This window comes from Vanessa atalanta, chromosome 27 (genome assembly GCF_905147765.1).
Source record: "Vanessa atalanta chromosome 27, ilVanAtal1.2, whole genome shotgun sequence".
Classification (NCBI taxonomy): Eukaryota; Metazoa; Arthropoda; class Insecta; order Lepidoptera; family Nymphalidae; genus Vanessa; species Vanessa atalanta.
The window spans coordinates 6,818,430-6,846,209 of NC_061897.1; the positions used below are offsets into that span (position 1 = coordinate 6,818,430).

Here is a 27,780-nt window from a genome sequence, read left to right on the forward strand (position 1 = left end):
GTAGAATCTACATTTTGAATGGTCGGTAACGTTAACTTAAATGACATTATAAAAACTATACTTTGAAATTTAAGTTTTTATATTCATTACATTTTTTACGTAAAAGTATGAAACAATAAAACAATCTCCAAGATTCTTATGTACCAACTATTCATTTATTTGATACCTATTAAGTCGGTAACCAATTTATTTCAACCTAGATATTATAATAATGGTTAAAAACATATCTGAGATCCCAAGCCACCTTGCCTTAGGGCAAAGGGTTGCTTATTAAACAAAAAATATATGAGATTATTATTCAAGGACCCAAGGGTATTATCGTTATCAAACCAGTGATTGTTTTTTCACGTTTGACTACAATAACTAAGGCTTGGACTAAAAGCAGCATAAGCTAGATTGAACCAGAGATTATAAGCTCAGCTATCGGCTCCAAATACCTGCCTCGATCAGCTGTTCGAGTTACACAATGGATTACGCTGATGCCTGCGTTCGTCTGTACATGTCAATACAATTGTGAAAACGCCGATGATAGCAGTTTCAAGCAAGCCGTTTGTTTTCCTAGTATCTTACCTTTGTCACGTTTATTTAGATACATACTTAGTAAAATTATATCTTTTTAAGCAAAATCTAACTAAATGAGCCAAGAGGACTTATGAATGAGGACTTGTTTTGCTTTTCTTGGTGGTTGAGCTTTGTGCGAACCCGTCTGGGTAGGTACCATCCACTAATCAGATATTCTACCGCCAAACAGAAGTACCCAGCAGTATCGGTGTGTTCCGATTTGAGCCAGTGCAACTACAGGCACAAGGGGCATAGCCTCTTAGTTCTTAAGTTTTATGGCGCATTGGCGATGTGAGGAATGATTAATGTTTCTTACCGCGCCATTGTATGTGCAGTGTGGGCAGCGGTGACCACTTACCGTCAGGTGGCCCCTTTGCTGGTACTATATATATATACTATAAAAATTTTGCTTATACTCCTCAATCCTATTGAAAGATTGTGGGTTAAAACTCAGGAATAGTTTTGTTAGTCGTGTGAGTTCAATTTAATTCTATGATATTATATTCCCTTAAATTCTACACTACTCTTACACTACATGGGCACTACACATCATAATTTTCCTGAAAAATCTATTAGGATTGGGTTTTGAACCTCACACCGGATCTGTAGCTAAATAGAGCACTAGACCATCGAGGCAGAAAGTAAACAAAGTACACGTAGAACAATATGAATATGATATCGTTGATGATTCGCGTCACGTCGCTTCCATTGACCCTCGAATATCATTCCGGATTGGACGCTCCACGTTTTACATTTCTCCCTGTAGCTGACGAGCTCGAGACGATACCACTTCAAAATGAAATTGCTTTCATACGGGACGTGCGGTGCCTTCATCCACGATACCGGACGTATGGCTCTAGAATTCTGACCTATGACTGCTTATATTAAACCAGGATCTATGTCTATCAATATTCAATGACGCTTCGAGTTTTATCACCATCAAGTGGCTTATTTGCGCGTCAGCCTACCTCTATCACAAAAAAATTGCATTATTATATAAAAGTAATATTCTTTTTTATTTGAGGTGAAGTCCTGTCAAACCAAACACCCTTAATACAATAAATAGGATCATTCAATATTTATTTTGTAATGTTAAGCTAAAAAATCTGCTAAACCAATATTCATAAATCTTATACCAGAAGTTTCGATGCATTTTCGAGAACGTCTTGGTAATGGCTGTGTTTCGCAGTTTCACTCGCTTTAAATTCAGACAACATACTCCACAAGCATAGTCTCCACGCTTCTTTTATAATTACAATTATACAATATAATATTTTTAATTAATACAACATTTTGAATGGAACCCTCCTGTAAAATTGTATACATTGTCCCCTACGAGACATTAACCCTGTATAATCGGGTAATAAATTACATTTTTTGCAAAATAACGTCGATATCAACTGCAGACACCCAATAGGTTGCTTTAATGGAACCAATCAGTTGTTCCGTTCCAAATGGTACTCATTTTATATTTTGACACGACTCGCATTTACAAAACTGTACAACCTGAAACCTTCATTACTTCTGATATTGGGTCCAACGTGTCGCGACGTTGCGAGCGTGTTGTACAAATGTTTTGCGAGTTTTATTTATATTTTCAACTACTATTTTTGCTTTGTTCGCGTGGATACTGGAAGTCTTTTGTATCGTTTGGGTTGTATTTCATTGCTCTGGATACACGTTATGTAACGATGTCCTACTGACCGATTTCGGACACAGTAGCTCTCAACGGAAACATCTCAATTAGCAATAAAAAAGCAGATTTCTTTTATTGCTAATTGAGGGGGTATTCCTTGGAGTTTGACATATCTATAGACAAGTTTTGCTTGAATCCTAATCCATTTATTAATAAAGTCAAACAGCAATAGATAGTATTGTTGAAGGTAGAGTGAGCCAGTGTAACTTCAGGCAAAAGCAACGCAACAACTTAGCTCCCAAGACTGGTGGGGCATTGGTGTTATAAATGTTCTGACTATTTGACTACCAAAGGAACACCCCGGCCCACGGAATTAATTCAATATTTCAATGTTAATTAGCAAATATATAACGAAATCAGAATATTCCTTATTCAAATAGGATCTCAGAAGGCATAAATAATCATTTTACACAATTAAATTTAATGGTAAGCTGTCACCGGTTCGAAATGTAGACACTGCTGAGGACAAAGGGCAACAAATTCAGCATTTAGTCCTCTACTTAATTGAAACACGTTGTTATATTGATAATATTATTCAACTTGTTTATTACATAATGTTTATTAATATTATACTTTCTCATTTGTGTAATCTATATACATATGAAGGCACTCTTTTGGAAGGAGCGCCGTTATCATCTTTGCCACTTAATATAGGATTTATTTCAGTCGTCACGAGGGCGCGGGAATGTTGTAATTAATTCCGGAAATAAAAGTTGGTATCGTCAAATTATAATGACACGCGTTCGTACAATAATTTTCAATTGTTAAATCGAATAATTAACTGGGATTCCAATTATACACGTAGGCGATCCGTTCGCGTGACATACACCGCCATTGCCGGCTGTTATTCGTTGCCTTAGCAATATCCACCTGCCACCATCTAGCGGCGCTGCCGTCAAACGTTCCACCAGAGCAAGCTCGACTCACCCTCGTCCAATAAATAATCGAACCTTACAATTTATAGTCTAAATACCACTCACTGATTAAACACTAAATCTCAGAAACTATAAAACCTGCAAACTTGAAATTTGCAATTGGCAGGTAGATTCTTTATACGTTGTAGACTGAGAGCGGATTTTACGAAACTCCACTCCTAAGGGGGTAAAACGGGGTTTGGAAGTTTGTATTAAATTCCTCTATTTTTGAAGTGAGAGACTTGAAATTTAAAATGTATTCTCTATAGATGGTGTTTACGAGTACTAATAATGTATCTTTAGAAATCAACCCCCACTTTGGGTTAAAACAGGGGATGGTAACTTGCATGAAAGTACAATGTTATTGAAGTTAAAGTAATTCTAGCAGAAGGATTTTAAATGATATTTAAGTATAAGAATGATTGAGAACAACTTCTTACTATACATATTATGAGGAGGGAAGGCAAAGCTAGTAATTAAATATAGTTACGTTTCTTTTGGGAGTATGACGTTATACTTAGTCTGTGCGTTACGAAATCGCTTACGCATAATTTATTATAAAACAATATTTAATATCGATAGAGATAACGCGAATCGTTCAAACGCCGATATAACGATCTCAAGACGTGCTCGATAAGATATTCAGATAAATGAAAATCTATATGAGCTAATGTACTAACAAATCATAGCATTTTAATATTATTCTCATAGACAATAAGTGATATGACTACACAACTATTTCAAGTTGTTCTAACGCAATTCCTAATTATTAAGGTATTGATTCATATTTCATTGAGTAATCTTATATTTGTTTATAATTTAGGAAATATTATAATCTGTTGCTGAAATAATTTCCAAATGGTTCTTTTTTCAAATTAATGTTTGTGTTCATGCTCAATTTACAAATTGCATTAACGGTTTTTTTTAGGTTATGGCGTCATATGGTTTGCCATATTCTCTGAGTCCTTACATCACAAGAGAATCACCGCAAATATCGCAAAAGCCTTACGTAACAGAACGTGCGTACCACCAAAACTATCCACCAAACTACGCTCATCCTGTGTACAAGAAATCTGAACCAGTTTTACTGCAAGTCGTCAATGCACCGAGAACACCAGACGTGACAAGTATCAAGACTATTCCAGCACCAAATAATTTAGAATTACCAAACAAATGTTCGGGAAACTTGGACTCTCACGTGCTTAATAATTTAGCTATCGCTTTGCAGCTTTTAATTGTTAACAATATTATAAACAACCCGCCCCCTGAACCGAATCACCTGGCTATACCTTTAGCGGAAACGATGCTGGAAATGGCACTACCTTTAAATAAACTAAACGTCCAAGATCATGAAGTACCATTTCAAATGCCGAACTCCAAGTTTTTAGGTTCTTCAAATTTTGGCAACGATGTGATGTCTAAGGGAATAATAGGAATAGGTTCGTTAGGATCGCACTCAGCTTCACCGTTTTCTAGATCCGGTATCAACCTGATGTCACCTTACGATGCCATCGCAAACAGCGTTCCGCTGTCGGACGCCATCACCTCATCCTATTTGTCTAAAAAAGATTTCCAAAGTCCGTACGCCGCAATATTGGCGGCAGATTTGAATAGAGACTTATTCTCCATGGATTTCTTTTGAAGTTGTGTGTTATCTAGTCGATAATTTAAATATTTATTGAAACGCATTTAATGTTGTTATTCAAATGTTAATTAAAGTATTGTTGTTTAATTTATCAAGTATTTTATTTTATATTTTATATTTAGTACTGAAAACGTATTTTAATAAAGCAGAATTTCATTTCTCCGTCCAAACTCATTTTCGTATGTTGCGTAAGATTACTGATTCCTTAATATAATATATTTTTCTGAAGACGAGAACAAGCCTCTATTAACAGATTATTTAACTCCCTGTTCCTACTTGTTTTTACGTGGTAAGGTATATACCTTAATTAAAGGTAGAAAATAAATGTACCATAATAATGGTAGAAATGGACACAAAACGTACAAGATTTACAATTATCTTCTGTACAAGAAACTGACATTAATTTACTTTGGCAAAAATCAGATGATTAACGTTACTAATGAGAAAATAATGTGTAACACACAATTCCGCCCACGGCTTCGCTGGGGGGGGGGGGGGGGGGGTGGTTCTTGCCCTTTTCTGTAATCTCGACAAAGTATTTATACAAAGAAAAACATGATTACTGGTTTAAAGCGTAACAAACAAACAAATTCATTTCCGTATTTATAATATAAGTTATGTAAATTTAATCGCCAATGTTGAGTAAATATCAAAATGTATAATTGTCGTATAAAGAGCGATTTCATTTCATTAAGCGATTCTTCGTCTTCTTCTTTCAAATGATAAAATGATTGTGATAGAAAGAGAGAAAACAGCGTTCTAAACCGCTGTGAGTACCACGTGCCGTCCGTCTGCGAGCTTACGTTGTCGAGCAAGGGATTGTACGGGTGACGTTTTGATTGTATCTCTAATATGTGTCGTGGGTGTAAGCTTAACGGGCAACTATTATTGTCTACGTAATCATTCAGCATTAGCAGCCTGTAAATTTCTGACTGCTGGGCTAAAGGCCTGCTGTCCCTTTGAGGAGAAGGTTTGGAGCATATTCCACCACGCTGCTCCAATGCGGGCTGGTGGATACACATGTGGCAGAATTTCGTTGAAATTAGACGCATGCAGGTTTCCCTACGATGTTTTCCTTCACCGCCCAGCACGAGATGAATTATAAACACAAATTAAGCTCATGTCAATTCAGTGGTGCCTGCCTGGGTTTGAACCCGAAATCATCGGTTAAGATGCACGCGTTCTAACCACTGGACCATCTCGGCTCTTCAGACGCCTATTTATTTTATAAATTTTCCTAACCGATTTCGGTCACAGCTATTCTCATGATGTGAAGCCGACTGTGATATCACACCGCTCAAATATATGTAAGTGCAGCTGCAATTTCAATTTTCTCACGTTCAGTGAGGCGGCCGACTCGAGATTTTCAGACGCGGGATGTTACGTGCAAATCCGCGGGTGTATCAACATATAATACAGACAGACAGCTTCCAAACTTCGGGCTTCTACGGAAAAAATCTTGACAGTTTGACTTTAAATTTTTAACTTAATGTTGCATATCGATAGTCCACTATCGATAGGCTAACGATAGTTAAGGTGTTAGCGATAGTATGGATATTCTATCGATAGTATTGCCACGTGTCAATACTATCGACAGTATCGATAACATCAATAGCTCCCCATGAGCAATACTATCGATAGTATTGCAAAAACTATTACGTTTAACCTAAACTATCGATAGTCCAAAACTATCGATACTATCGATAGTATCAATAGTATCGCTGCTACCAATAGTATTGCTTACAGAGCTAGCGACACTATCGATAATATCGATAGTATTGCCGTAATCAATAGTGTTGCTTACGGAGAGCTATCGATGCTGTTTTAACTTTGTATTTTCACTACCCGGGGTTTGAAGTCCATTAACAGTAGATTTTATTACCTACCGAATATAAGAGTTAATAAAAGTTTATATTAGCTAATATTTCCTCTGCTCCGGCTGTGAGGAGTTAATATTCTGTCCAAAGGTTACCACCACTGGTATGAGAATTATAATCAGTCAGTTGATCAGAATTGAAACTGTAAGAAATAATAATAATTCCTTACAACGTCAATGCGCCGTCTATGGTAGATACACGCACTCGTCATTCAAATCGGAACACAGCGATCCCATAGACACCCATCCTCGACGGGCTTGCACAAAGCCCTGCCGCCAAGTAAACATATCACTAATGTAATCTTTAACATTTGTGGAAATAATGTAACAATAAACTTATTTCATATTAACCGAATTTCACATTCGTCTGTTTATGCAATACCAGTACCGAGGCGTTGCGCACTTTAAGCTTTATAAACGGTATCACTGTGTCATTTGTATCACTTTTAAAACTACAATGGAATACATAATCTTAGTTTTCACCTGCCTCGTGACATTTTGTCAGGTATGTTGGTATTTATTTATATACTAGACGAAAACCCGGCTGCGCGCGGGTAAATAATTTAATCTAATAAAATTCTGCCATGCGCGAAATTATTATTTTGAACACTCTTTCTGAACCAGTACATGGACAGCCATTTGTTTGTTGATTCGACATTAAATCCATGAAATTCATGGATTTAATGTCGAAATATCTCGATTGAATTAAGCGGATACATAATATCAACTAAAATCATTATTTTTTAACAATGTATAATTGTGGATAGGTTTTGATCGGGTCTGTCGTAGACCTGCACGAAATTATTAAGATCTTAAGTAGAAGAATCATTTATATCGACAGCGTTTATGCTCAGTAATGTAGAACCGTTTATGTAGAGTCGAATATAGCAAAGTATGTAATAACAAACTGGAATGAAACTTATGAATGAAAATTCGGGGGCTCAAATCCAAGGTCGACCCATTATGAAATTGTTAAGTGTTTTAACTTTAAAAGATGAAGGTTCTCAATTCATTTTCCGTCATGTATTAATTCATTTAAGAAATTGTTTTTTTTGTTGAAGAAGATTTACTTTCCATTTGGCCATTTGAATTTGAAGGAAAAATACCATCCCCAGGGGGAAAAAGGGGATTAAATATTTTTGGACTCAAATTTTATTTACAATTTATTTCCATGGCATTGACGTTTTTTGTTAGAATTAAATATTATTTCTCAATGAATCGTTAATGGCTTGTGAGGAAGCTGGCGGATGTAGTCTCGTGGTTTGTTAAGCAGCGAACGCCGTTGGCCGTTAGTAACCGAGGGTAAAATCACGAGGGCTCATTACTCTAATTACATAAATGGCGGAAAGTACTCTTATGTACCTGGAGCCTAAGGTTCTTGACATTCAGAGTAAAATGCATCAAGATTTTTATTACTTTGGTTCTTTTTGTTAAATTGTAATCAGTTGTAGCATTTCGAAAAAGCGGACACTGAAAATGATAGATAGATAATTTTTTAAAATAAACGTCTAAAAGTGGAATGCGTACGAAATAAAATATTGTACGAAAATTATTTAGATTTAAGTAGTTAGCAAATTTTCGAATTGACGGGACTTGTCCGTTGTTCAGAAAAAAAATGATTCATATTCTAAATATTTTTCTACGTTTGTTCGTATTTATCATGAATGTTACTTTAAATCGAGATTATAGCTCCGGGAGCAAGTTTAAAAATGTACATTTCATTCCGAGAACTGCAAGAGACATTTATCTGAATAAAAAGCGTATTCCCGGGGCACAGCTTTAATAGAAGAAAAGTTCAAAGTGCTCTCTGGACCATTTCATGAAATTTACAAAGCAAATTAAAACTTTACTGGACGCTAAATGGTAGAAAATTAAATTGAAACTAAATAATAAGATACTATGAATTTTATAATCTTGTATATTAAAATAGGTGTTTGGATAAATTAGATCCCATATAGACTTTTACATATTTTCTACGATCAATATAAAAATTATAACATATTATACTACCCGCTCTGTGATTAATAGTCATTAGACATATAGAGATACAGCGCATCAATTCTATACTGTTCAATCTAACCTGGTTGCTATTTGGTGGTAGCCATGGGGAAAATAACAAAATATTCTCAATTGTATTGTATCTCTTTTTATAATTTCAGGTTAATTCACAATACTGTGGGGGCTGTGGACCAACAACCGTCGTGACAAGTCCACAGCTACTTACCAATGGACCTTATTTAACTGCACCGCAAGTCATTACGTCACCAGTGGTCGCTACGACTGTAGTCGATAACTCCGTGTCAAACGCTTTAGCGAATGCGTTACAGCTATTGATAGTGAGCGACCTCATCGAGTCTAGACTATCGAAGATTGCTCCGAATGCATTACTGAGCACATTCGCACCGATTCTTGAAAGATTTGGCCCATTATGTTCTCCCGTAGTTGATGTCGTTGCGCCCTGCCCTACACCTATCGAAGTTATACCTCCTTGCGTTCCTTTAATCGAAACCATAACGCCCACCTGCTATGGAGGTATTACAGAAACTATAACACCTAATCTGTTCTGTGGCTTCCCTGAAACTTTCTGCTCGAATACTTACGGCGTCACTGAAACTTTCATTCCAAATTGCTATAACGGATACACTGAGACAATCGCAACAACGCCCTGTGGGGTCACAGAAATTATTACTCCTAATATAGGCTTCAATAATATAGCAACACTGAATCCTAATATATACGGGGGAGTACCTGAAGTCATTTCAACAACACCGTGTGTACAACAATTCCCGTTAAATAATGTGTTTGGTGGTTTTACAGAAGTCGTTACACCGACATGTGGCTCTAACTTTTATAGTGGCGTTGCTGAAGTTTTTACACAAAATCCGTTCACGAATAATTATTGTGATCGTTTCACTGAAGTCATCACACCAGTGTCCTCCTTTAATCCTGGATGTATTGGAGGTGTGACTGAAATAATAAATTCAAATCCATGCACACCGAACTTCTATGGAGGTCTGACGGAGATAGTCTCGCCCTTCACACCAGGCTGTTTTAGTGGAGTAACTGAAGTACTCACTCCCACGTCATACATACCTAATTATTATGGAGGTGTTACAGAAGTAATTTCGCCGTTCAATTCATTCAACCCCGGCTGCTTCGGTGGAGTAACCGAAGTAGTTACTCCATCTCAATTTTCACCGTTCTTTGGTGGTATCTCAGAATTTATTTCTTCTGTTGGTCCTTTCAATTCGGGTTATATACCAGAGGTTATCACGGCTAATCCCTATTGTCCCAATTACTTTGGTAACGTAAAGGAAATTATTGCCCCAACTGGGCCATATGCGCCTGTAGCTGCTGAGGTACTAATCCCCCCCGCTATTCCAGCTCAATTGACATGTAATTTCGGTTACATGCCGACAACTGTGCCATGTGTCAGTTTCAACGTGGAAGCGTTACCGTTCGAGCCTTGTGGTTGTGGGTGCAACGGCTTCCCAAAAAGTTTCTATTATTAAGTATTGTTATTATTGTTAGACATTTATGTAATAAACTGTTTTTATTTAATCCACATTGTTTTATTTAGTATCAACTACAAAAAAAATACATCAAATGTTTGATATATGTACATTAATTTCTTAGACATATCTCAGGAATGTACCTACGTATATCAATAACCACTTTCTTATGATTATATCATGCAATTGCTATTACTAAAAATAATTGACAGCAGTTCCGTCTTTTGTTATATTTTAGTTTTAGTTATACACGATAATCATATTTTCTTCATCTCCATCCACATTAACTTACGCACAGTTAGCTTGCGAAATAATTAAATCTCTGTCAACAAAGAATTCAGCTTTAATCACCTCGAGCTGTGTTCAGTTAAGTGATTAACTTAACTTAAAATAATATAAAGACTACTATAACAAAGCGGCTACATATTATTTATAAGAGCTGTGAGAGGTCCATACTGATTGTTAATAAAAACTTTTAAATTTTGGGCCGAGGTAATTTACAAAAGGAAAAAAGATACAAAATACTCAATAATTTATTAAATAATAATAACTTAAATATTAAAACGATCAATTACCTAACATACCGAGAATATTTCCAATTAAAGCGTTATTGTTGACATTAGCAACACCTGGGCCTGAAAGTACAGAAGTTCCAGGTATTAGGTTAGAATTTATGAGACCTGGATATAAATTAGGAAAATTTATACCAGGCGAAATGATATTAGGAACAGTATTGGGAAAATATCTTTCAGGGCAACCGCACGAAAACGCCGGCGATGAAAGCGCTTCTCCAATAATCGGTGATGCCAGTTGAGCCGCTAATTCTGAACCACCTTTCGTATTTTTGAGCAAATTACTCACTATCATCAGTTGCAGCGTATTTACCAAGTTCTGGCACACGGATGGCGTACAATCTGTAATTATTGTGGTGGGAGCTGGTGATACGAGTTGGGGTAATATTGGCATATTAGGATTTTCTATCAGAGTTTGTTGATACGATAAAGGGTTATTGAGCGGTGCTTCGATTATTGTTTCTGGCATTTGCCTGTTGAATACGATGTTTTGGGGTTGGCGGTTCAGACATTGCGAAATGACATCCTGAAATAAAAAAAAAAAAACATTAATGAAATAAATAATGCATAGACCCACGAAAATATATTCGTATTGCTTAAGAAATGGAGAGGAGAATAACTGAGGACGTATTATGGACGAATACAGTAAAATGAAACAATCTTGGTCTTTTTTAAAAATTAATAAAGGTTTGTTTTATAGGATATTTTATATATAAAAATGATTGACAGTCTCGAGCAACGTTAGACACAACCTGATATTGTTTTTAACGAGGCGACGAGAAGTAAGTCGGTAAATTATGAACGTCAGAATATGAAAATTTCTCGGTAATAATATTGTCAGCTAATTCGTACGCACCGAGGTTATTGGAGGTCACCTGACAGGCAGTCACCGAACTCTCTGTATGTTATTTATTAATTTGCAATTCATGTTTCATAAAAATAAATAGACTACATGTTTCATGGATATCGGTGTAGTCATTTTTTTCTCTTAGGCTTTACAAAATAATGTGTCCTCGTTTGTTAATATATTGGAAATAGCTTAAAATATATCTTAAAATAGGTTTACTTAGAGGTTAGCACAGGTCGGCTTAATAAATGCCAGTGACTCTGTAGGCATGTAATATAAAATAAAAGTTACGCAAAATGGATCACCGGATATTAAGAGGTCACTGTTGGCAATTTGCGCAATTAGTCGACGAGAGTTGTAATTATCTTTGGTCGTGTTTACCAATTAGCAGGACGTGTCCTCTTGGGGTGTTTGAGCCCTTGAGTGGTACGTGAAATATATATTTTCTGAAGAAGTATCTTGATTGAAAATATTTTAGATGACACCAGAGCATTAAGGTAGATTTTAGTATCTGTACCGGATACAACGATAAATATTTATACAGTGAATGGGACAGAGAATAGAAACTTAATTCGAATTGGCAGCACCGACGATATATCGCTGAAAATTTGAGCAGAACTGGTGCTACGCAGGCGGCTTATTAATTATGCCATAGTATAATTTTAAACATCTAAAAAAACGTAGAAATTCTACAGATTAAATATTTATAAGGTAGCTAACACTGAAACCGCGATTTTTCTTTACAACCTTTATTATTATTATCTCTTGCTCCAATATTTAAAGGTTAAGGTATAATTTTCATGCTATTTATAAATTTATTAAAGTTTTTCGTGCTCCGTAGACCGACTCTTTTACGTCCGAATCTTATTTGTTTAGGATTAAGTGTAAATTACGAAGGTTAAGGCTTCGGGTACCAAATTTATCCACATTGCTGCACATTAAATTCTTTTTTTTTTTTAATGGTTACGCAACCGATCGAACGTATACATCTCAATTCAATTGAAACATTAGAATTACATTATCAGAAAAAAAAAATGTTTGTTGTTAGTTTTTGTTCATTATTTATATATTTATATTTGAAATTTCAAAAAATGATTGTGTGATATTATAACTCCGAGTATCAAAAAGGTTTACTGTAATTTAAACTTTATTATAATAAATTTAAAGATAATAGAAATTAACTTACTGGAATTTGAAATGTTGCAAAACAGAAAAATATAAACAATTTCTCCATTTCGGTCGTTATAGATGTGAATGCACTCGACGAAGAAGGTTTTATTGAAATCATTTAATTTCTTATATATTTATTCTTGTATTATCTGCAGTTCGTGTCGTATCTAAATCACGCGTTGATAACATTTCAATTAGCGTTATAATACGTTGAGCAAGCAATGTTCAATGCAGAAATAACGAGAAAAGATTGTAGTTTCGATGGTACGGGAACAGATGCTTGCTAAGAAATGCCTCAACGACTAGTCCTCATAGCCTAACGTGATAGATAATTGCACATGTCAGTGTGTTTGATATATTTTTACTTATCGCGGCTTCTCTTGCGGAACCATCATCAAAAGAAGCTTAGCTATTATTTGAAATGTGTGAATATATTATAAGTTTACCTGTTCGTTTTTAATAATACATTATATAAAAAGAGGAGAACAGAATATTGATGAATATAGGTATTATTATATTAATGAAGTAATATTCAGTTAATTAGATGTTAAGTTGGTTTGATATTGTGTTTTGCTTGCACGGGGGTGACATCAGAGCCGTATCAAGCTATGCTGGGGCCCTTGGGCACCCATGAATTTGGGGCCCTTTTGGTAGTTATTTACTACCACGTACAAATAATTTGCTTTGAGCCAAGCCTTAAGTATAGTTTCAAATAAACGGTGCGGTCATTTTTGTATTTTCGTAGGAATCTGATTGGTTGTACAATCTTATGGCTATTTTATAGTATATCTATTTCTTTAATGAAGAGCACGCCTTTCTATTTTTAAGATCGACTATCGTTGATAGCCTTTTTTGATGAGTATGGTAGTTATTTCTCATAAATATATCACTTTCGAAAATATACATAGCAGTCAACGTGAGTACAAACGTGTGGAGGGGCCCTAGACACATGCCCCATATGCCTAATGGTAAAGACAGTAATGGGTGACATAGTCAACCTGATGACTAAGCACCCAGGTATAATAAAATAATAAACAAATTACAGATATAAATATATTTACGCCAATAGGAAGCCGCGTTAGAGTGGTAGAGTGCTCAGCAAAGTGCGAAACAGGAAACTATACTCTTTTAAAATTGTTATCAAGCAACTATTCAATTTTTATCATGAAATCAGTTGACACGTAATGTATAAAACATTCCAATTTGACAAAATACTTTATTATATATATAATAACAAAAAATATTTATACACTGTAGAACCTCGATAAGTTAAAGTCAGAAACACAAAATATATTAAGTTATAGAGGTTTTAAGTTATGAAGGGTCTATATTAGGCATACAAGTAGGTATGTACTCGCTTCGGCAGTACTATTATACTAAAATTGGAACGATACAGAGAAGATTAGCCCTGACCCTGCGAACTTTCTAAGGATTTCTTAGAAAGTTCCTTATGTATGATGCCGACAGCTTATTACGGGCTAGGATAATAAAGCGCCAAAAGAACGTACACATCTGCGCAATTTCGACTAATTTTGGCGACTAAAAAAGATTTTTTTATTATTAAATATGTCGATATTAAAAGTGGGTCGAACGCTATATAGAGTGTATCATTGTATGGAAGACGAGCTGAACCATCCAAAGTCGAGTGATTTCGATGCTTTAGGGAGTTTGTCGTTAAATCTAGTGACGTTACATGGAGTTTACACTGGATATATATTTAATTGTTAATATATTTTTTTTTACATTTACCGAACATTGGAAAAAAAAACCTAAGGAATGTGATGCTTGATAAATCGGCAAGCTTTGATTAAAATAAAAGAAAACAAAATTAAAACTAACTAATTTTTTGGTGTGTAAATTAATTTATATACTACTGGCAACTATATTACACTTGTCAGTGTCACACACGGATTGTGATACAGTTGTCAAATTAAACTGAGGTTATCAAATCGCCGACTGAAATTTTATGCAAAACAATATTTTTTAAATACACGAAATATTAATATTAACAAAATGGTTGAAGCACAGAAGTACAGACTTGAGCAGGAGATGACAAATCTCGTCAATGAGTTAGACAGAAGTTATTTAAGAAAAATGCAAGTAAGTTTAAGGTTATGCCTTATCATGTGAGACTTATGCAACAAAATAGTTTAAATAAAAATTAGAGTCTCATTTATACATAAAAATGAACATTATTCTTTCGATGCATGATCACATGCCTATATCATGTCCATAGAATAAAAGAATATTACTAAAAATAAATTTTAACTAAAAATGCATTTATTCAATTATTACAACTTAATTTTTAGGCTTAGGTAATTCTTATATATAATAATCAAGCAGTTTTTTTTATAAACTTAAAGGATAGATAGTCTAAGAATAATGAGAGTAAACTAGAAAATAGAATCTGAACACATTCTTATTAAAATTTCGTCATTTATATTTTGTCCCTATATTTTGCCTACAATATCTATAATCATAACTAATTATTGCAATGTTCAGTAATAACCTAAATAACAAACAATACTTTATTAATAAAACATTTATTTTTACATACAAAATGTATTATTTAATCTCAGTATAGATTGTTTATAGAACATTTAAATAAAATGCACAAAGTATGAGCTTGATTTAAAAGTTAATAAATAAATATATTTCTTCCAGGGTGACATGCACAGATGTGCATCGAGGTGCTGTGATGATCAGCAGTCGTCCTTAGAGAGAGTGCATGGCTGCATAGAGAACTGTACCACACCTCTTAACCAAGCTAATAACTATGTACAGGTAAGCATTTTTACATAGCAACTGTATTAGATAAAAATCACTGTCTTATCAGTTCCAAATTAAAGAAGGAAATTGTGTTATGTGAAAATTATTATATAATAAAGGATACTAATTAATTTATAAGTCAAATAGTTCATTGCAAGATTACACACTACTGGAAAATAGTATTGAGTTAAAATTTATTGATTTTCATGCAGGATATATAAATCATAATTTATTAAAATGTGGAGTAACGACTGAATTGTTTTCCAGTTTTTTGTTATTAGAATATACCTTCTAAACTGGTGGTAGATTGACATTTAATATGATAAGGAATTGTTATATGTAGTATGTATTAGTTACTAAAGAAAAGAAGGAAAACTAATCAGAAAAAATATCATATCTTATCATTTCTTCTCCAGTCATAACACACATATGTTTTTCTGCTTATACTCTCATGATATTTCTCAAGCAAGATATATAATCAAGCTCAGAATTAAGGTTTTCATTTAGCTAAAAATCTGCTGTAAATTTGTATTATCATAATTAAAGTATACTGTATCACTCCAATTGAATGATTTGAGTTTAATTTACCATCCCTGTCTAGGGAAACTCAGCTTAAACAATGAAATTAATTAAATTAATTGATTTTTGTTGTAGAAAGAAATCAACCACCTTCAAAATAGACTCCAGCGCTGTGTCATGGACTGTAACGACTCAGTAAGAGATAGACTGGGCCCCGATCCCAGCCAGGAAACTGTGAGTTGACTTCCTAGCTACTTATATATAAACATGTTGCTGAAATGAGACGATAAGACATAAGATATTGTGTTTATAAAACTATGAAAATGATGAAATTGTAGTTGATATTAAGGATTTTTTAGATTAGATTTTTGGACAAATTTACACACGATTTTAGTTCTGGCAACAATTGAATAGTATATTTTAAATATTATATTATATAGTAATTTATTCAAAATAGCCGCCCAAAATAAGCTTGTGTTTTAAATTGCTTATTTATTTATAGATCGACAAATGCACGATAGAATTCGAGAAATGTGCAGTGAAATGCGTGGACAAGCACATAGGTTTGATTCCTGGGATGATGAAGTCGATGAAGAAGGTACTAGCAAGTGGCAAACCACCTCCAGTGAGCAATGAATGAATGACAATTTGAATGAACATTATTTCATAGAATATTACCATAAGAAAATATATCAACAATGTACTATTGTTTCATAAATTATGTAACAAAAAAAAATCAACAAAATGGTTACTCTAATATTTACAATATTGTTTAATATTTTCATTTCCGTTTGTATTTATTTATTAGCATTTATAAAGCCAAGTTGATTGTATGTATCTTGAATCGTGGTTGCCGGTTCAAATAAAATCTCTTCAAGCATTTACTTATTTTATAAATTTCAAAATTGAATATATAGGCTTATATCCAAAGGACTTTTAAAAAAGAAATAATTTTAACATGATAGTTTTATGAACTTGTGAATTATATTATTTTCAATAAAGTATATCATTTAATTTAAACATAATATAAGTACCATACTACTGATCTAGTACAAAAGGGAAATAATTATATCAGAAGATCGTGTTTCAACCAAAACCATTCTAATATTGTAGAATCTGCTCTTGATAGCAGTAATAGAGTTATAATAAAAATCACACTGTATTTTTTAATTTGCGTAGTGTGCTCTTTCCGCGATTTTATCTTGCTTACAAAAACATGTAATCGTGTTACAAACATGTGACGGATTACAAAAATGCGTATATTTTTGTAATCTGTCAATCAATTGTTACTGATCAAATGACGTCTTATATTATGTCCAATCATAACACAGTACACTACATAAAAAAATGCGTATAGCTAATCGGAAAAAAGAGGTGTTTTTCTTACGTAAAACGAAGTTTCTTTAATTTGACCAGTATATAAAAAATTACATTTTTCCTTTGAAATTGAACTGTAAGACTAAATGTCAAATGTGGTCAAACGCTTTAAATGAAATTCTACCACTTGTACTTTTTTAGTGTCTGGTCAAATGGAAAAAGCGGGAGTCCGAATACCATCAAATTTGCCCGAAAAAGCTAGTTTTGTCCGGACATCTGGCAACCCTAAAATGTCACAAATAATTATACAATATACCTCTATAAATAATATGCCATATTTTAAAATAGCTCTAAGGCCTTTACAATACAACTCGCTTGGAGTGTGAGTCAAATAAGTGTATTTACATATTTTAATATGCTTTTACAATGGATGATGACTTAAAATACTTGTAATATAAAGTTATTCGCTTGTTCTTCAACGTTCCAACAGATGAACCTACTGAGACACGGATATCCGCACCAACGAACTTTACACGACCGTGTCGATGAACTCAGTAAATGTAATATTTAATCACTTCACATACTTAAACAAAACGGATTAACTTGTAGTCATTATTGTTATACTATCTTTCTTATGTATAGTCTTTTAACAAATTTTATAAGAATCTTGTTGGAATATTCTAGTTTGTACAGCGTAATCGTAGTGTTTAGTTTGTTCTGAATAAAATGGTTTAACATTATCAAACTTATTTTATTGTAAAATCCTTTACATTAGCTGTTCCCCGTAACTTTGTCCTCGATTAATTTATTTTTCCCGTTGATCATGTATTTTATACGCCCTTATCCTTAACCATTCCTTATGTCAATGTGCCAACAACATTGGGAACTAGGAACCCTCAAACCGGAACACAATATTTCTAAGTATTGTGATGTATAAGTGGTAACTACCCAGAACCGAACAAAGGCTTACCACCACGCTTATTAGTGACGTAACACACATACGTTTTCTAGTTACCGATTTGATTGCAACTGCCAACGAAAGTTCAAAACAGGTGACACAATTTCACAAAGGTGTCTTATCTACAATATTATACTATTAACGTTGAATTGGGCAAATATGTATGAAACTAATTTCAAAATTACCAACTGACATATATATAAAGAAATAGTTCGACGGTGACCGGTTAGAAAGTGTGTCACCATGAGGTCCTCGTCGCTGGTTCTACTTTTTGGATTTGTAAGTGAAGACTTTTAAAATAAATAAATTATATTACATTTATTATATTTTGTGTTTATAATTGTTCTTCTCGTGCTCGAAACACCGAGAGGAGTAAATCTGTAAGAGTTGCATGAAATTCAGCCTCTTGTGTGGCCAATCGTCATTGAAGCAGCGCGGTTGAATAAACTCCCCTCTCTCTTTAAGATGAGAATATTTTTCCCGACATAGTATAGTAGTGACTTATCACCTGCTTAGTTGATAAGTTTTGATAGAGGACTTCTACCCGGTTAATATATTTAAAAAAAAAAAAAATAAGAACAAAGGCTGAATAATTTTCTTGCAGCACCAATGTCCATAGGCGAAGGTCCATCGGGAGATATATTTGCCATCCCGTCGCCCTTAATTAAAAAAATAATATATTCGCGGCTCAAAATGTTGGTTTAGAATTATACAATAAGTAGCTCATATCCCATCCCGTTCCATATCGTTCTTTCTTTCTTCGTTCTTTACCTTTCCTATAACTTACGGTTCCCTAGAAGTGGTGGCATATATCATAAGTCCTTTGGCAAACCAAAGGTTTCCCAAAAAACAAAAAGCCTTCAGATGGCAATCATATTCTAAAAACATATCGTTTTGTGAAAGACCATTTTCACTCAATTTGCAAATGTTTTACTTTGAAAACGTACAGAATGATCAAGTTTCTTTAATATTTTTTTTGAAAAATTTGAAAATGAAAAATTTACCTAATAAATGGCAGGACCTCGTAAGTTTTATTGCTGACATTTTATTGTATTGAATATAATTTCAGATTAATGTAATCAGGATCCAATCCCCTGTACATGGCTATGCAGTGGCGATTCAGCCTGGGTGTGGGTGCTCCCCCTGTGACGTCAGACACGTAACGACTGAATATAAGCCTTGTGTGAACGTGGCATTGAGCCCAGCGCTGGAGTGCTGTGGCCGTGGTGTCTATCCGAATGTAGACGCGTGTGGATGTGGGGTACTGGACTTGCCGGTTGGTTTCCTAGATCTTTATGCACCCTGTGGTTGCCCAATGCCTTGTGGATGTGGACTTCTAGATTGCCCATGTCCGAAGTATTTAAAAAAAATACCTATACCGCCACCGTTTTTGTGAATTTTATTGGAATAAATGTCGTTTTGAATTTTACTATTGTTGTTATTTATATTAAGTTATAGTAGTAATACGTAGAAGTATTTATTTATATTTTATAACCACCCATCTAACAAATAATCCATCCTTTATACAAGCAACTTGTCATATGTCGGAACCGCTGCAATGACTTACTCGTCTTCTAAGTTGATATTAAGTTATATCACAACACACAATACAATATAACACAAACATACATACATCGTCGTGGTTAAATTAAAGATCATTAAAAAATATATTATTATTTCGTCATCTCAATTATTTTATATTAGAGTAGGTAGTTTTAATTACTACAAGTATTTAAAACGGGCTATTTATACGTTTTTTTTATTTTTACACCAAATAAAATAAAAATCATGGTAAATATCCCTTTTTAAATACTTAAATAACTATGTTAATTTAAAATCTTATAGAGTAATAAATAAATACAGGTGTTACATAAATATTTGTCATTAAAACAATGAAATTGTTTTGGAAACATTTAGATTTGAAATTCCATCATGCTATACACTATTCTATCAGAAATTTCGTTTGAATTTGAATGATTTTTAATGAACATGATATTATGACAATAGGTTACCAAACCAATACTCATTCCTTTATTGTGAAAATCTATACCGCAGTGTCAATGATAAGAGATAGACAGCTGTCTAAAGTCGACGGGGAGATTTTTGTATTTTTGAAATATCAAGTGCTTTGTTTTACTTTTTAATCAATTATTTTTATTGTGTTACGAGACTAGCCCTAGCCTCCAATACGGTGCTACGTCATAGGATATCATAATTAATAATATCATTAATAATGTCACATTATTATTATTATTATATATTATTACAATTATTATTGTAATTAATTGATCAATAATTTGTACAACTTTAGTTGATATTATTTTATAACATTTAATACTGGCATATAACACTATTTCTTATTTTAAAAGTGATTGAGCTGTCATAAGGAGAACAATTGGATGATTGTGGCATTGTAAAAATATAGAGAGAGATTGAAACATCATGGTACAACATAATTTTATTTTGCCATCCCGAACTACTGAAATTACAATCGTCTGTTTTAAGTTTTATATAAATTTTACTTTTTATTTTCTCATTAGTTATTCTGTGCTTGATTTAAATGAAACATCTTCTCGTCCTTTATATATCTAAAGAATTTTAATACGAACAATGAAGAAAAGTTATCGAACCACTGAAATAGTAAGAGAGGCCATAAAAAATCTCCAGCGAACTTAAAATAAACAGCCAAAAATAGGAATAATTGCGCTAGGTTCAATAATAGCACTAAATGATTTCAAATAAAAATATGCGAGACCACGATTCGCCAATTTTATTAACAAAAACACGAAGGAACTCGAATGAGAACATAAATTTCGGTTTCAAAATCATTAAACGCTAACACACTGATAACGATCAGTTACAGATAAAATTGATGAAATGATTCATTATCTTAATTTTTATCTGAGATCAGATTTTTTTATAAAACGTATTGCGATACTTTATTTTATAAAAGCTTATGTTTCTTGTGAAAGTGCTAATTACATTTGATCTGAGTCTTTAAGGTGGGAAACTAATACATTCTCATTATTTATACAAAGAACATATAATATATTGCTTTTAATTTATTTCAGGATCCAAAATGAATTTTCTACACATATCTGTAGCTTTGGTTTTAATCTCCACGCAAACTGTGTTTACAAGATGTCACAAGCGAATGGCCAACCAGAACGCAGTTGCAGCCGCTTTACAGAATATACTCGGACCGCAAATTCGCGAGAACGCAATGCCAATGTCTCGTATGCCAACCCAATGGCAGCAGGACGTCGCGGCCGCAATGCCGTACCGAGCAATGTCGCGTGAAATAAGCATGCCTAACATGAGGCTCGTGGAACCGAAATGTCCGTGCCAAATGGGAGGAACATACCCGATACGGACAGAATTTATTAATGCTTTAGATAACATGGTTGGTTTGCCAATGCCTCCAATGCCAATTTACTCTCAACCTACTCCAGAGATCTTTACAGCACCAATTCCGTATCCTGTTTCATCACCAGTTCAGAATAAACCTGGTTGCGGTTGTTCGTGTTCCGCATCAGCGCCATTAGTTAGCCCTTTCCTTCCATCGGCATCACCAGTTTCAGCCTGGGCACCACCTACATCCAATCTGCTCCCACCAGTCATACCGAGCCAGGTCAGATCTCATTTCTTGCGAAAAATACCCATTCCACCACCGACGTTATAAAAATTAGACGCTAGTTATTTATTGGTTATTTAATAAATTATTATTTATGATAATTTTGTTTTATTTTTATTATAGTTGTGTATTTATTAATGAACGATTTCGATCACAACGGAGACCAGCTGCAGCTGCGCAGGAGATACTGCAGTGAATAATTGTGTGTTCAGGAATTGATCTACTATATTTTTGAGCTCCCTTGGGAAATGGGAGTGACGTTCTAATACGAATCAAGAAATATCAGATACGGTAGAAACTAGTCTATGTTTTTATAAGATTTCTGTAATTTGGGAGTGTTGATGATGATAATATGATGTTATCTTGCCCAATTTTGACCTCGATGGCCGATCTCAAGGGAGACCAGTCACCTACGCAGGATATATTTTAGTGTACGAGTGTGAGCGCAAGCACAGGTGCACTCTATATTCCGTCACTCTTATACTCCTCCTCTGACTGCACGGCCAAGGACCAAGGACCAACGTTTGACATACTTCCCAAGGCTCGGGAACCTGTACACGCTTCGAACTTCCAGACTCTTTTTACTTACTATTTTTACGGCCCCAACTTTGGGGCAATTACTGGGGTCTCATGAGTAAAACTTACTAAATCTCGTATGCTAATGAGAATTGAACTCCATACCTCGAGATCTACAGGGTTATTAACAAGCCACTAAACCAGCGAGACAATTAATCTAAATTACTCTAATGAATCGTTAACTGCAATGTAGGCACATTTTTGTCACACAATTTTGCACTTCAATCAGAAACAGTAATTGAATTGTTGACGTTAGCGCACCGTCCGCCATTGTGGTATTTTGTCTATTAAGGTTTATCTGTGCCAACTCGATATATTATATTTGTTTTATTTGGACCGAATTCGATACCTCGCTATTTCTTACCAAATAACTTTGGATTGGAATAAACTACCTACACTCATCCACGTGTGTGTTTGTTTATATGTTCACGACGATTAGTTAAAGCACTGGTTGCACTTTCTCTTTTATGATGTTCTCGTTCCCATTCCAATTTCCATTTTGTAATTTTTACAATAATTAGAAATTTCAAAATTACTTTATTCAAACAGTTTGTTAACTAAAGACTTCCAGTTCAATATTTCGTTACTTTTTAGAAAATAATCAAATCGATATTTCAAACATCAATAGATAATATACTTTGATATTACAAAATTATTATTTAATGTCAAATTCTGATAGTTTAGTTGAAATTGGGTTCCTTACATGTTTTAATGAACGAGAATCCATAATTTACCCCGACTTACCTGCGGTGGCCTAAGTGCCTTTGTAAATGTATGCATTTTATAAAAAAAAATAGTCCTTACAAATATTACTCAAAGCAAGACATTGCTTATTGTATTAAATAATGTTGTACATAACCTACGGAGCCCTAAACATTAACACAATGTGTCAGTATGACATGAACTTGACACGTTATTGACAAATATATCACAACAATAGTTTAATGTCATGTCAATCATGAAGTAACCTTGTTATGTAAATACATCGGAACTTCGCCTGCAATAGATAACCACCCAGTACATAAGGACGGTGCCGCCGGCCACGTGCGCCATCCACGAAATAATATTATGATGTTAAGTTGTATATTTATCTTAACTTTAACAATTATAAGTGTAAGTATATCTCTATCTACTCATTATTAATTATAGCTTTGGTCGAGTGGTTACGTTGAAAATATTGGATTCTTCTCAGACTCAGAAAGCACGTAAAGATGATGGACCTGAATTTTTTTCCATCATGTTGAATTGTCATCCTACTGGAATATGAGAGTAAGAGGGTTCACTTTATGTTTGCGTCCATATTTGGGCAATATGATATGATCTTAGGCGTTAGTCACCTTAAACTCACACGACACGCCAATACAATGTCATTCAGTGAAAGACGTGGAAAAGTATGTGACACGGCTCTACTCACGGCCTTCTTTTGTCCTCAAGCACGGGATGAAATAAAGAAACAAATTAAGCACAAGTGTTGTGAGATTCCAGCGAATAGAATGTGTGAATTCTAAGCAAAAACCGCTATCTTAAGCCCAGACAAGCGCTTCTAAGTTGGAAAAAAATCTACCAGGTGTCCACCAACCCGCATTAACCCGGATTGGCGTAATTAAAATAAGCAACAAAACGTAATGGAAACAATAACATGTACAATTTAATGTGAATTCTAATTTATAACAATATTAAACAACGGAATAATTTTAAAAGAATATTTTTAATAAAACACATCGAACACAAATTATACTTGATTTCTTTTTCAGGTTCAATCACAAAGAGTGGCGCCATCTAGTGGGCGACATGTCTACCCAAACACCGACGCGCTTGCTGCGACAGAACCATCTATACCAAAGAAAGCGGAAGCCGCTGTACCAAATACTATTCTGCCAGTCATACCATTTATAACCGAATTGCCAACGTGTCCAGATCTGTGCTTTGATGATATTTTAAAGTCACCTTTGGGTTGTTTAGATCCAATTTTAGATGTGTATGGCAAAACAACAGCTATGCCGGGCACGGACATGCCCGGGGGCCCGCCGATAGCATCGCGAGTTGCACGTCTAGCTCTTTCGTCCACTCTGCCGGGCTGCGATTGTAGGAATCACTTTTTGGACAGACTGTCGATACCGCCCCCATTTATTTAATCTAATTTATTGTTAATTTATAACGTTAATTTAATACTAATATAAATATTTTATTACATCAATGACTTTTTTATTTGTCACTTTTAAGCAGACAATATATATATAAAAAACCATCGGCTTGAAATAGAGAACTCACAGACCTGGAAAGAGATCCCTTAAATGAAAGTAGTTTGCTATCATAACTAATATGAAATTCGAAAGGGGGTTTATCTGTTTTGCTTTCCGTCTTAACTACTGGACAGATCATCATGAACTTGATCATGCACGTTACACTTACAGAAAGTACCACGGGGCCAATGCAATATTCGCCCCAGTAGCGGCCAACGTGGCCTATATGTTGCAATACGTATCGTAACCGAAAAATGTGAGCTTGAATTTTTATATATGGACTTATTTTTGTTTACAATTCATCTCGTTTCCAGTCGTGAAAGAGAGCATCGTGAGGAAATTTGTATGCGCTGGACAAAAACCTGTAATACGTATATCCATCCTACAGTGTAGCGGAATAAATTTCTCCTCTAATGTTGAGGAGGCTGTAGTCTAGCAAGGGACAATATATTTATATTTATATATATATATATAGAGTGCTACCTTAAATTTATCATAATAATTCAATATAATTTATTATAATTTGAACAATAACTTGAATCGTAGGGCTGCAACAATGTTATGACCTGATTTAGAATAGACTTTCCAAAAGAATGACGTCACAAATATTATTGAGTTTTGTAACATTAGATCATTATTTCAAAATTTATCTATTTAGAGATAAAAGGTTAAGTAATAGATAACATGAGAAGAAAAGATAACAAATGAGCGAGATAAGGATTAAGTACAAAAGCAGAATGTGCGTATTCATTGAATTATTGTTGCAAACGACGTCAGACCAGAGATATGGAAATGTTAAGAGCCGCGCTAATTCTGTTGGTGTTATGTATTGTTAATGTAAGTTAAAACAAGCAATATTACACATCTAGATTACAATTACCTAGTGTACAATTTGACTGCGGGAGTTGGTGGCAAGAACCCGTTGAAACGCACTTATTATTCTTTGGGCGAAAAATTGCCGGGGAGTATGTTTTAGAAGTGTTTTTATTTTTCCTTTAAGGTCCGAGTAAGGTTGATAACGATAGAATTATTTTACCATAAGTTAAATAATATCTATCTCTCAAATATTAACACAAAAACATAGAATACATTTGTTGTAAGCGTGTACTTGGTATAACTTTTGTTGTACATTCGTAGAATTTTGGACAATGTGTAACAAAATAATATATAGTAAAAACATTAAATTGCTTAACAAGATACATTAAGACACAATTGAAGATTGAAAATTTGGTTTTTAAGGTTGTAATATTGAATAATACCTACATGATTAAATAATAATTAAATATACATTTTAATGATTGATAACATAAAATGAAGATTAAACTAAATTGAACTTTTTTCAGACTACATTCGCGCAATATAGACTTCAAGAGTCTCTATCACCACAGGCGTTAAGGATCCAACGACAAGGATACAACGTCCCAGCAACTATCTCGTCTTTAGATTTTCTATCAACGCCACAAACACAAATACCGCGACCTCGGTATGGATTCAAAAAAACATCGAGAAAAAATTCAAAAGTGGCGAAACGACAATATTTGGCTGAAGTCTTCAAACAGTCTGCGATAAAGAACATGGTGGCCGCGGCGAACGCGTGCAGCAAGAACGCCGTCAACCTGCCGCTGTCAAACCAACTGACGTATCAAAATAATGTTGCCAGCGACATTTCAAAATGGCGTTTATAGTTAATTGTTAAATCAAGCTAATTTATAAGTTAAGCTATTATTTATTGTAATATTAAGTTATTAAATCATAATATTTATGTTATTATTATTTTTATAAACATTTGAAAATAACAAAGTTTTTATTTTATTACATTTAAGGATCCCTTAGCATCAACATAGAAATAATAACCTATGGTTTTTTTTTACAAATTATAAAGCGGGAGATTTTGTATGGTTAAACGATGTAATCGCAAAAATAGACAGTAATTTTTCATTTAATAACATGTTTATTGAAGAAAGTTATGGCACAGAACTCCATGTTAAACAAAAAATCCACTAATAATTGTCGAACTGTCACTGTAAGGAGAATGAAATATACTCGTACTATTCAAATTTAATAATGAAACAGCGAAGCGATTTGTTTAATAATAAAAATGAAGTCAATGAATATATCAAATACCTCATTTATTTACTCAATAACTATTTACTCATGGATTTAAATAAGTATTAACAAATCATTTAAATTGCCTACTGAACAAGATTCAAAGAGTAAAACGATGCAGTTCTCTTTCCGCCAGTGGTATTGTCTATAAGGTGGTTATTGTCTATAAGAATAAGAACAGTTGTTTTTAAGGATAGGTATTGCAAACACAAAAAAAGCAATAATTCATTTGCAAAAAAAGTCGGCGTAAATATAATATTTTAGAATAGTTTTGCTTTCTTTTTTTCAAAATCAAATGTCAATTGCAACCCAGGAACAAATATATTGTGAAAATGATTAAAATGAGCAGTGTTGGAACATCCAGTTAGTTGTTCCGACGCCCCAAAAGTTTCTATCGCTATGATATATTATGTTTTAAATTACAGCAATGAAATAAGTTATCGCTCTTTACTAGTTAGCAAATTATACTAAATAATTTTATTTTAAAAAGTTATGAAAAGTAACAATTTATCGTGTTCGTCTCTACTGCAGTAATATAAAAAATAAACACATGTATACGCCTCAACACACAAATACTTTATTTATTTAACTAAATTTTAGAATAAAATGTAAACATAAGGTGGACTTATTGCCACAGTCTCTTCCAGTCAACCCCAAAATGAAACGCCTATACTCGTAATTATCAAAGTGAATGTTGGCAACGACGATTATTTGCCCGATGGATCACCAGAGTGTTATATGTATAGGATCCTATAATTTTGCACCTGGTAAGCTGATCTCTCTACGTAAAGTAAAATCTCTCAGAGAAATAAAGCAAATAAAGGAACCGGACTGTTCGAAGATAAGGAGAGTTAGAAAAAGAAAA

General features: G+C 34.0%; 7 protein-coding genes and 1 long non-coding RNA gene across 8 annotated transcripts; 7 read left to right on the top strand and 1 right to left on the bottom strand.

The window, feature by feature from the left end:
* Nucleotides 1-3,835: 3,835 nt before the first annotated feature.
* Nucleotides 3,836-4,907, top strand: LOC125074345. The gene is made up of 2 exons (XM_047685647.1): nt 3,836-3,945; nt 4,100-4,907. The coding sequence occupies exons 1-2, from the start codon at nt 3,895-3,897 to the stop codon at nt 4,811-4,813; spliced, it is 765 nt and encodes a 254-aa protein (XP_047541603.1). The 5' UTR covers nt 3,836-3,894; the 3' UTR covers nt 4,814-4,907.
* Nucleotides 4,908-7,142: 2,235 nt separating this feature from the next.
* On the top strand, nt 7,143-10,253 carry LOC125074408. The gene is made up of 2 exons (XM_047685736.1): nt 7,143-7,197; nt 8,852-10,253. Exons 1-2 carry the CDS (start codon nt 7,150-7,152, stop codon nt 10,202-10,204), a joined length of 1,401 nt encoding a protein of 466 aa, XP_047541692.1. The 5' UTR covers nt 7,143-7,149; the 3' UTR covers nt 10,205-10,253.
* A 466-nt stretch (nt 10,254-10,719) lies between these two features.
* On the bottom strand, nt 10,720-12,965 carry LOC125074409. Its single transcript, XM_047685737.1, has 2 exons — nt 12,810-12,965; nt 10,720-11,302 (listed from the first exon to the last, which is right to left on the bottom strand). The coding sequence occupies exons 1-2, from the start codon at nt 12,909-12,911 to the stop codon at nt 10,772-10,774; spliced, it is 633 nt and encodes a 210-aa protein (XP_047541693.1). The 5' UTR covers nt 12,912-12,965; the 3' UTR covers nt 10,720-10,771.
* Nucleotides 12,966-14,672: 1,707 nt separating this feature from the next.
* On the top strand, nt 14,673-18,132 carry LOC125074212 (protein FAM136A-like). Its single transcript, XM_047685475.1, has 4 exons — nt 14,673-14,893; nt 15,458-15,577; nt 16,217-16,315; nt 16,584-18,132. Exons 1-4 carry the CDS (start codon nt 14,807-14,809, stop codon nt 16,719-16,721), a joined length of 444 nt encoding a protein of 147 aa, XP_047541431.1. The 5' UTR covers nt 14,673-14,806; the 3' UTR covers nt 16,722-18,132.
* Nucleotides 18,133-18,581: 449 nt separating this feature from the next.
* LOC125074346 lies at nt 18,582-19,785 on the top strand. The gene is made up of 2 exons (XR_007120101.1): nt 18,582-18,635; nt 19,426-19,785. It is a non-coding gene; the product is annotated as an uncharacterized LOC125074346 (long non-coding RNA).
* Nucleotides 19,786-21,282: 1,497 nt separating this feature from the next.
* On the top strand, nt 21,283-22,088 carry LOC125074318. The gene is made up of 2 exons (XM_047685614.1): nt 21,283-21,358; nt 21,428-22,088. The coding sequence occupies exon 2, from the start codon at nt 21,436-21,438 to the stop codon at nt 22,036-22,038; it is 603 nt and encodes a 200-aa protein (XP_047541570.1). The 5' UTR covers nt 21,283-21,358; nt 21,428-21,435; the 3' UTR covers nt 22,039-22,088.
* Nucleotides 22,089-23,593: 1,505 nt separating this feature from the next.
* On the top strand, nt 23,594-24,763 carry LOC125074347. The gene is made up of 2 exons (XM_047685648.1): nt 23,594-23,679; nt 24,321-24,763. The coding sequence occupies exons 1-2, from the start codon at nt 23,635-23,637 to the stop codon at nt 24,699-24,701; spliced, it is 426 nt and encodes a 141-aa protein (XP_047541604.1). The 5' UTR covers nt 23,594-23,634; the 3' UTR covers nt 24,702-24,763.
* Nucleotides 24,764-25,537: 774 nt separating this feature from the next.
* LOC125074320 lies at nt 25,538-26,588 on the top strand. Its single transcript, XM_047685615.1, has 2 exons — nt 25,538-25,646; nt 26,153-26,588. Exons 1-2 carry the CDS (start codon nt 25,596-25,598, stop codon nt 26,492-26,494), a joined length of 393 nt encoding a protein of 130 aa, XP_047541571.1. The 5' UTR covers nt 25,538-25,595; the 3' UTR covers nt 26,495-26,588.
* Nucleotides 26,589-27,780: the final 1,192 nt, after the last annotated feature.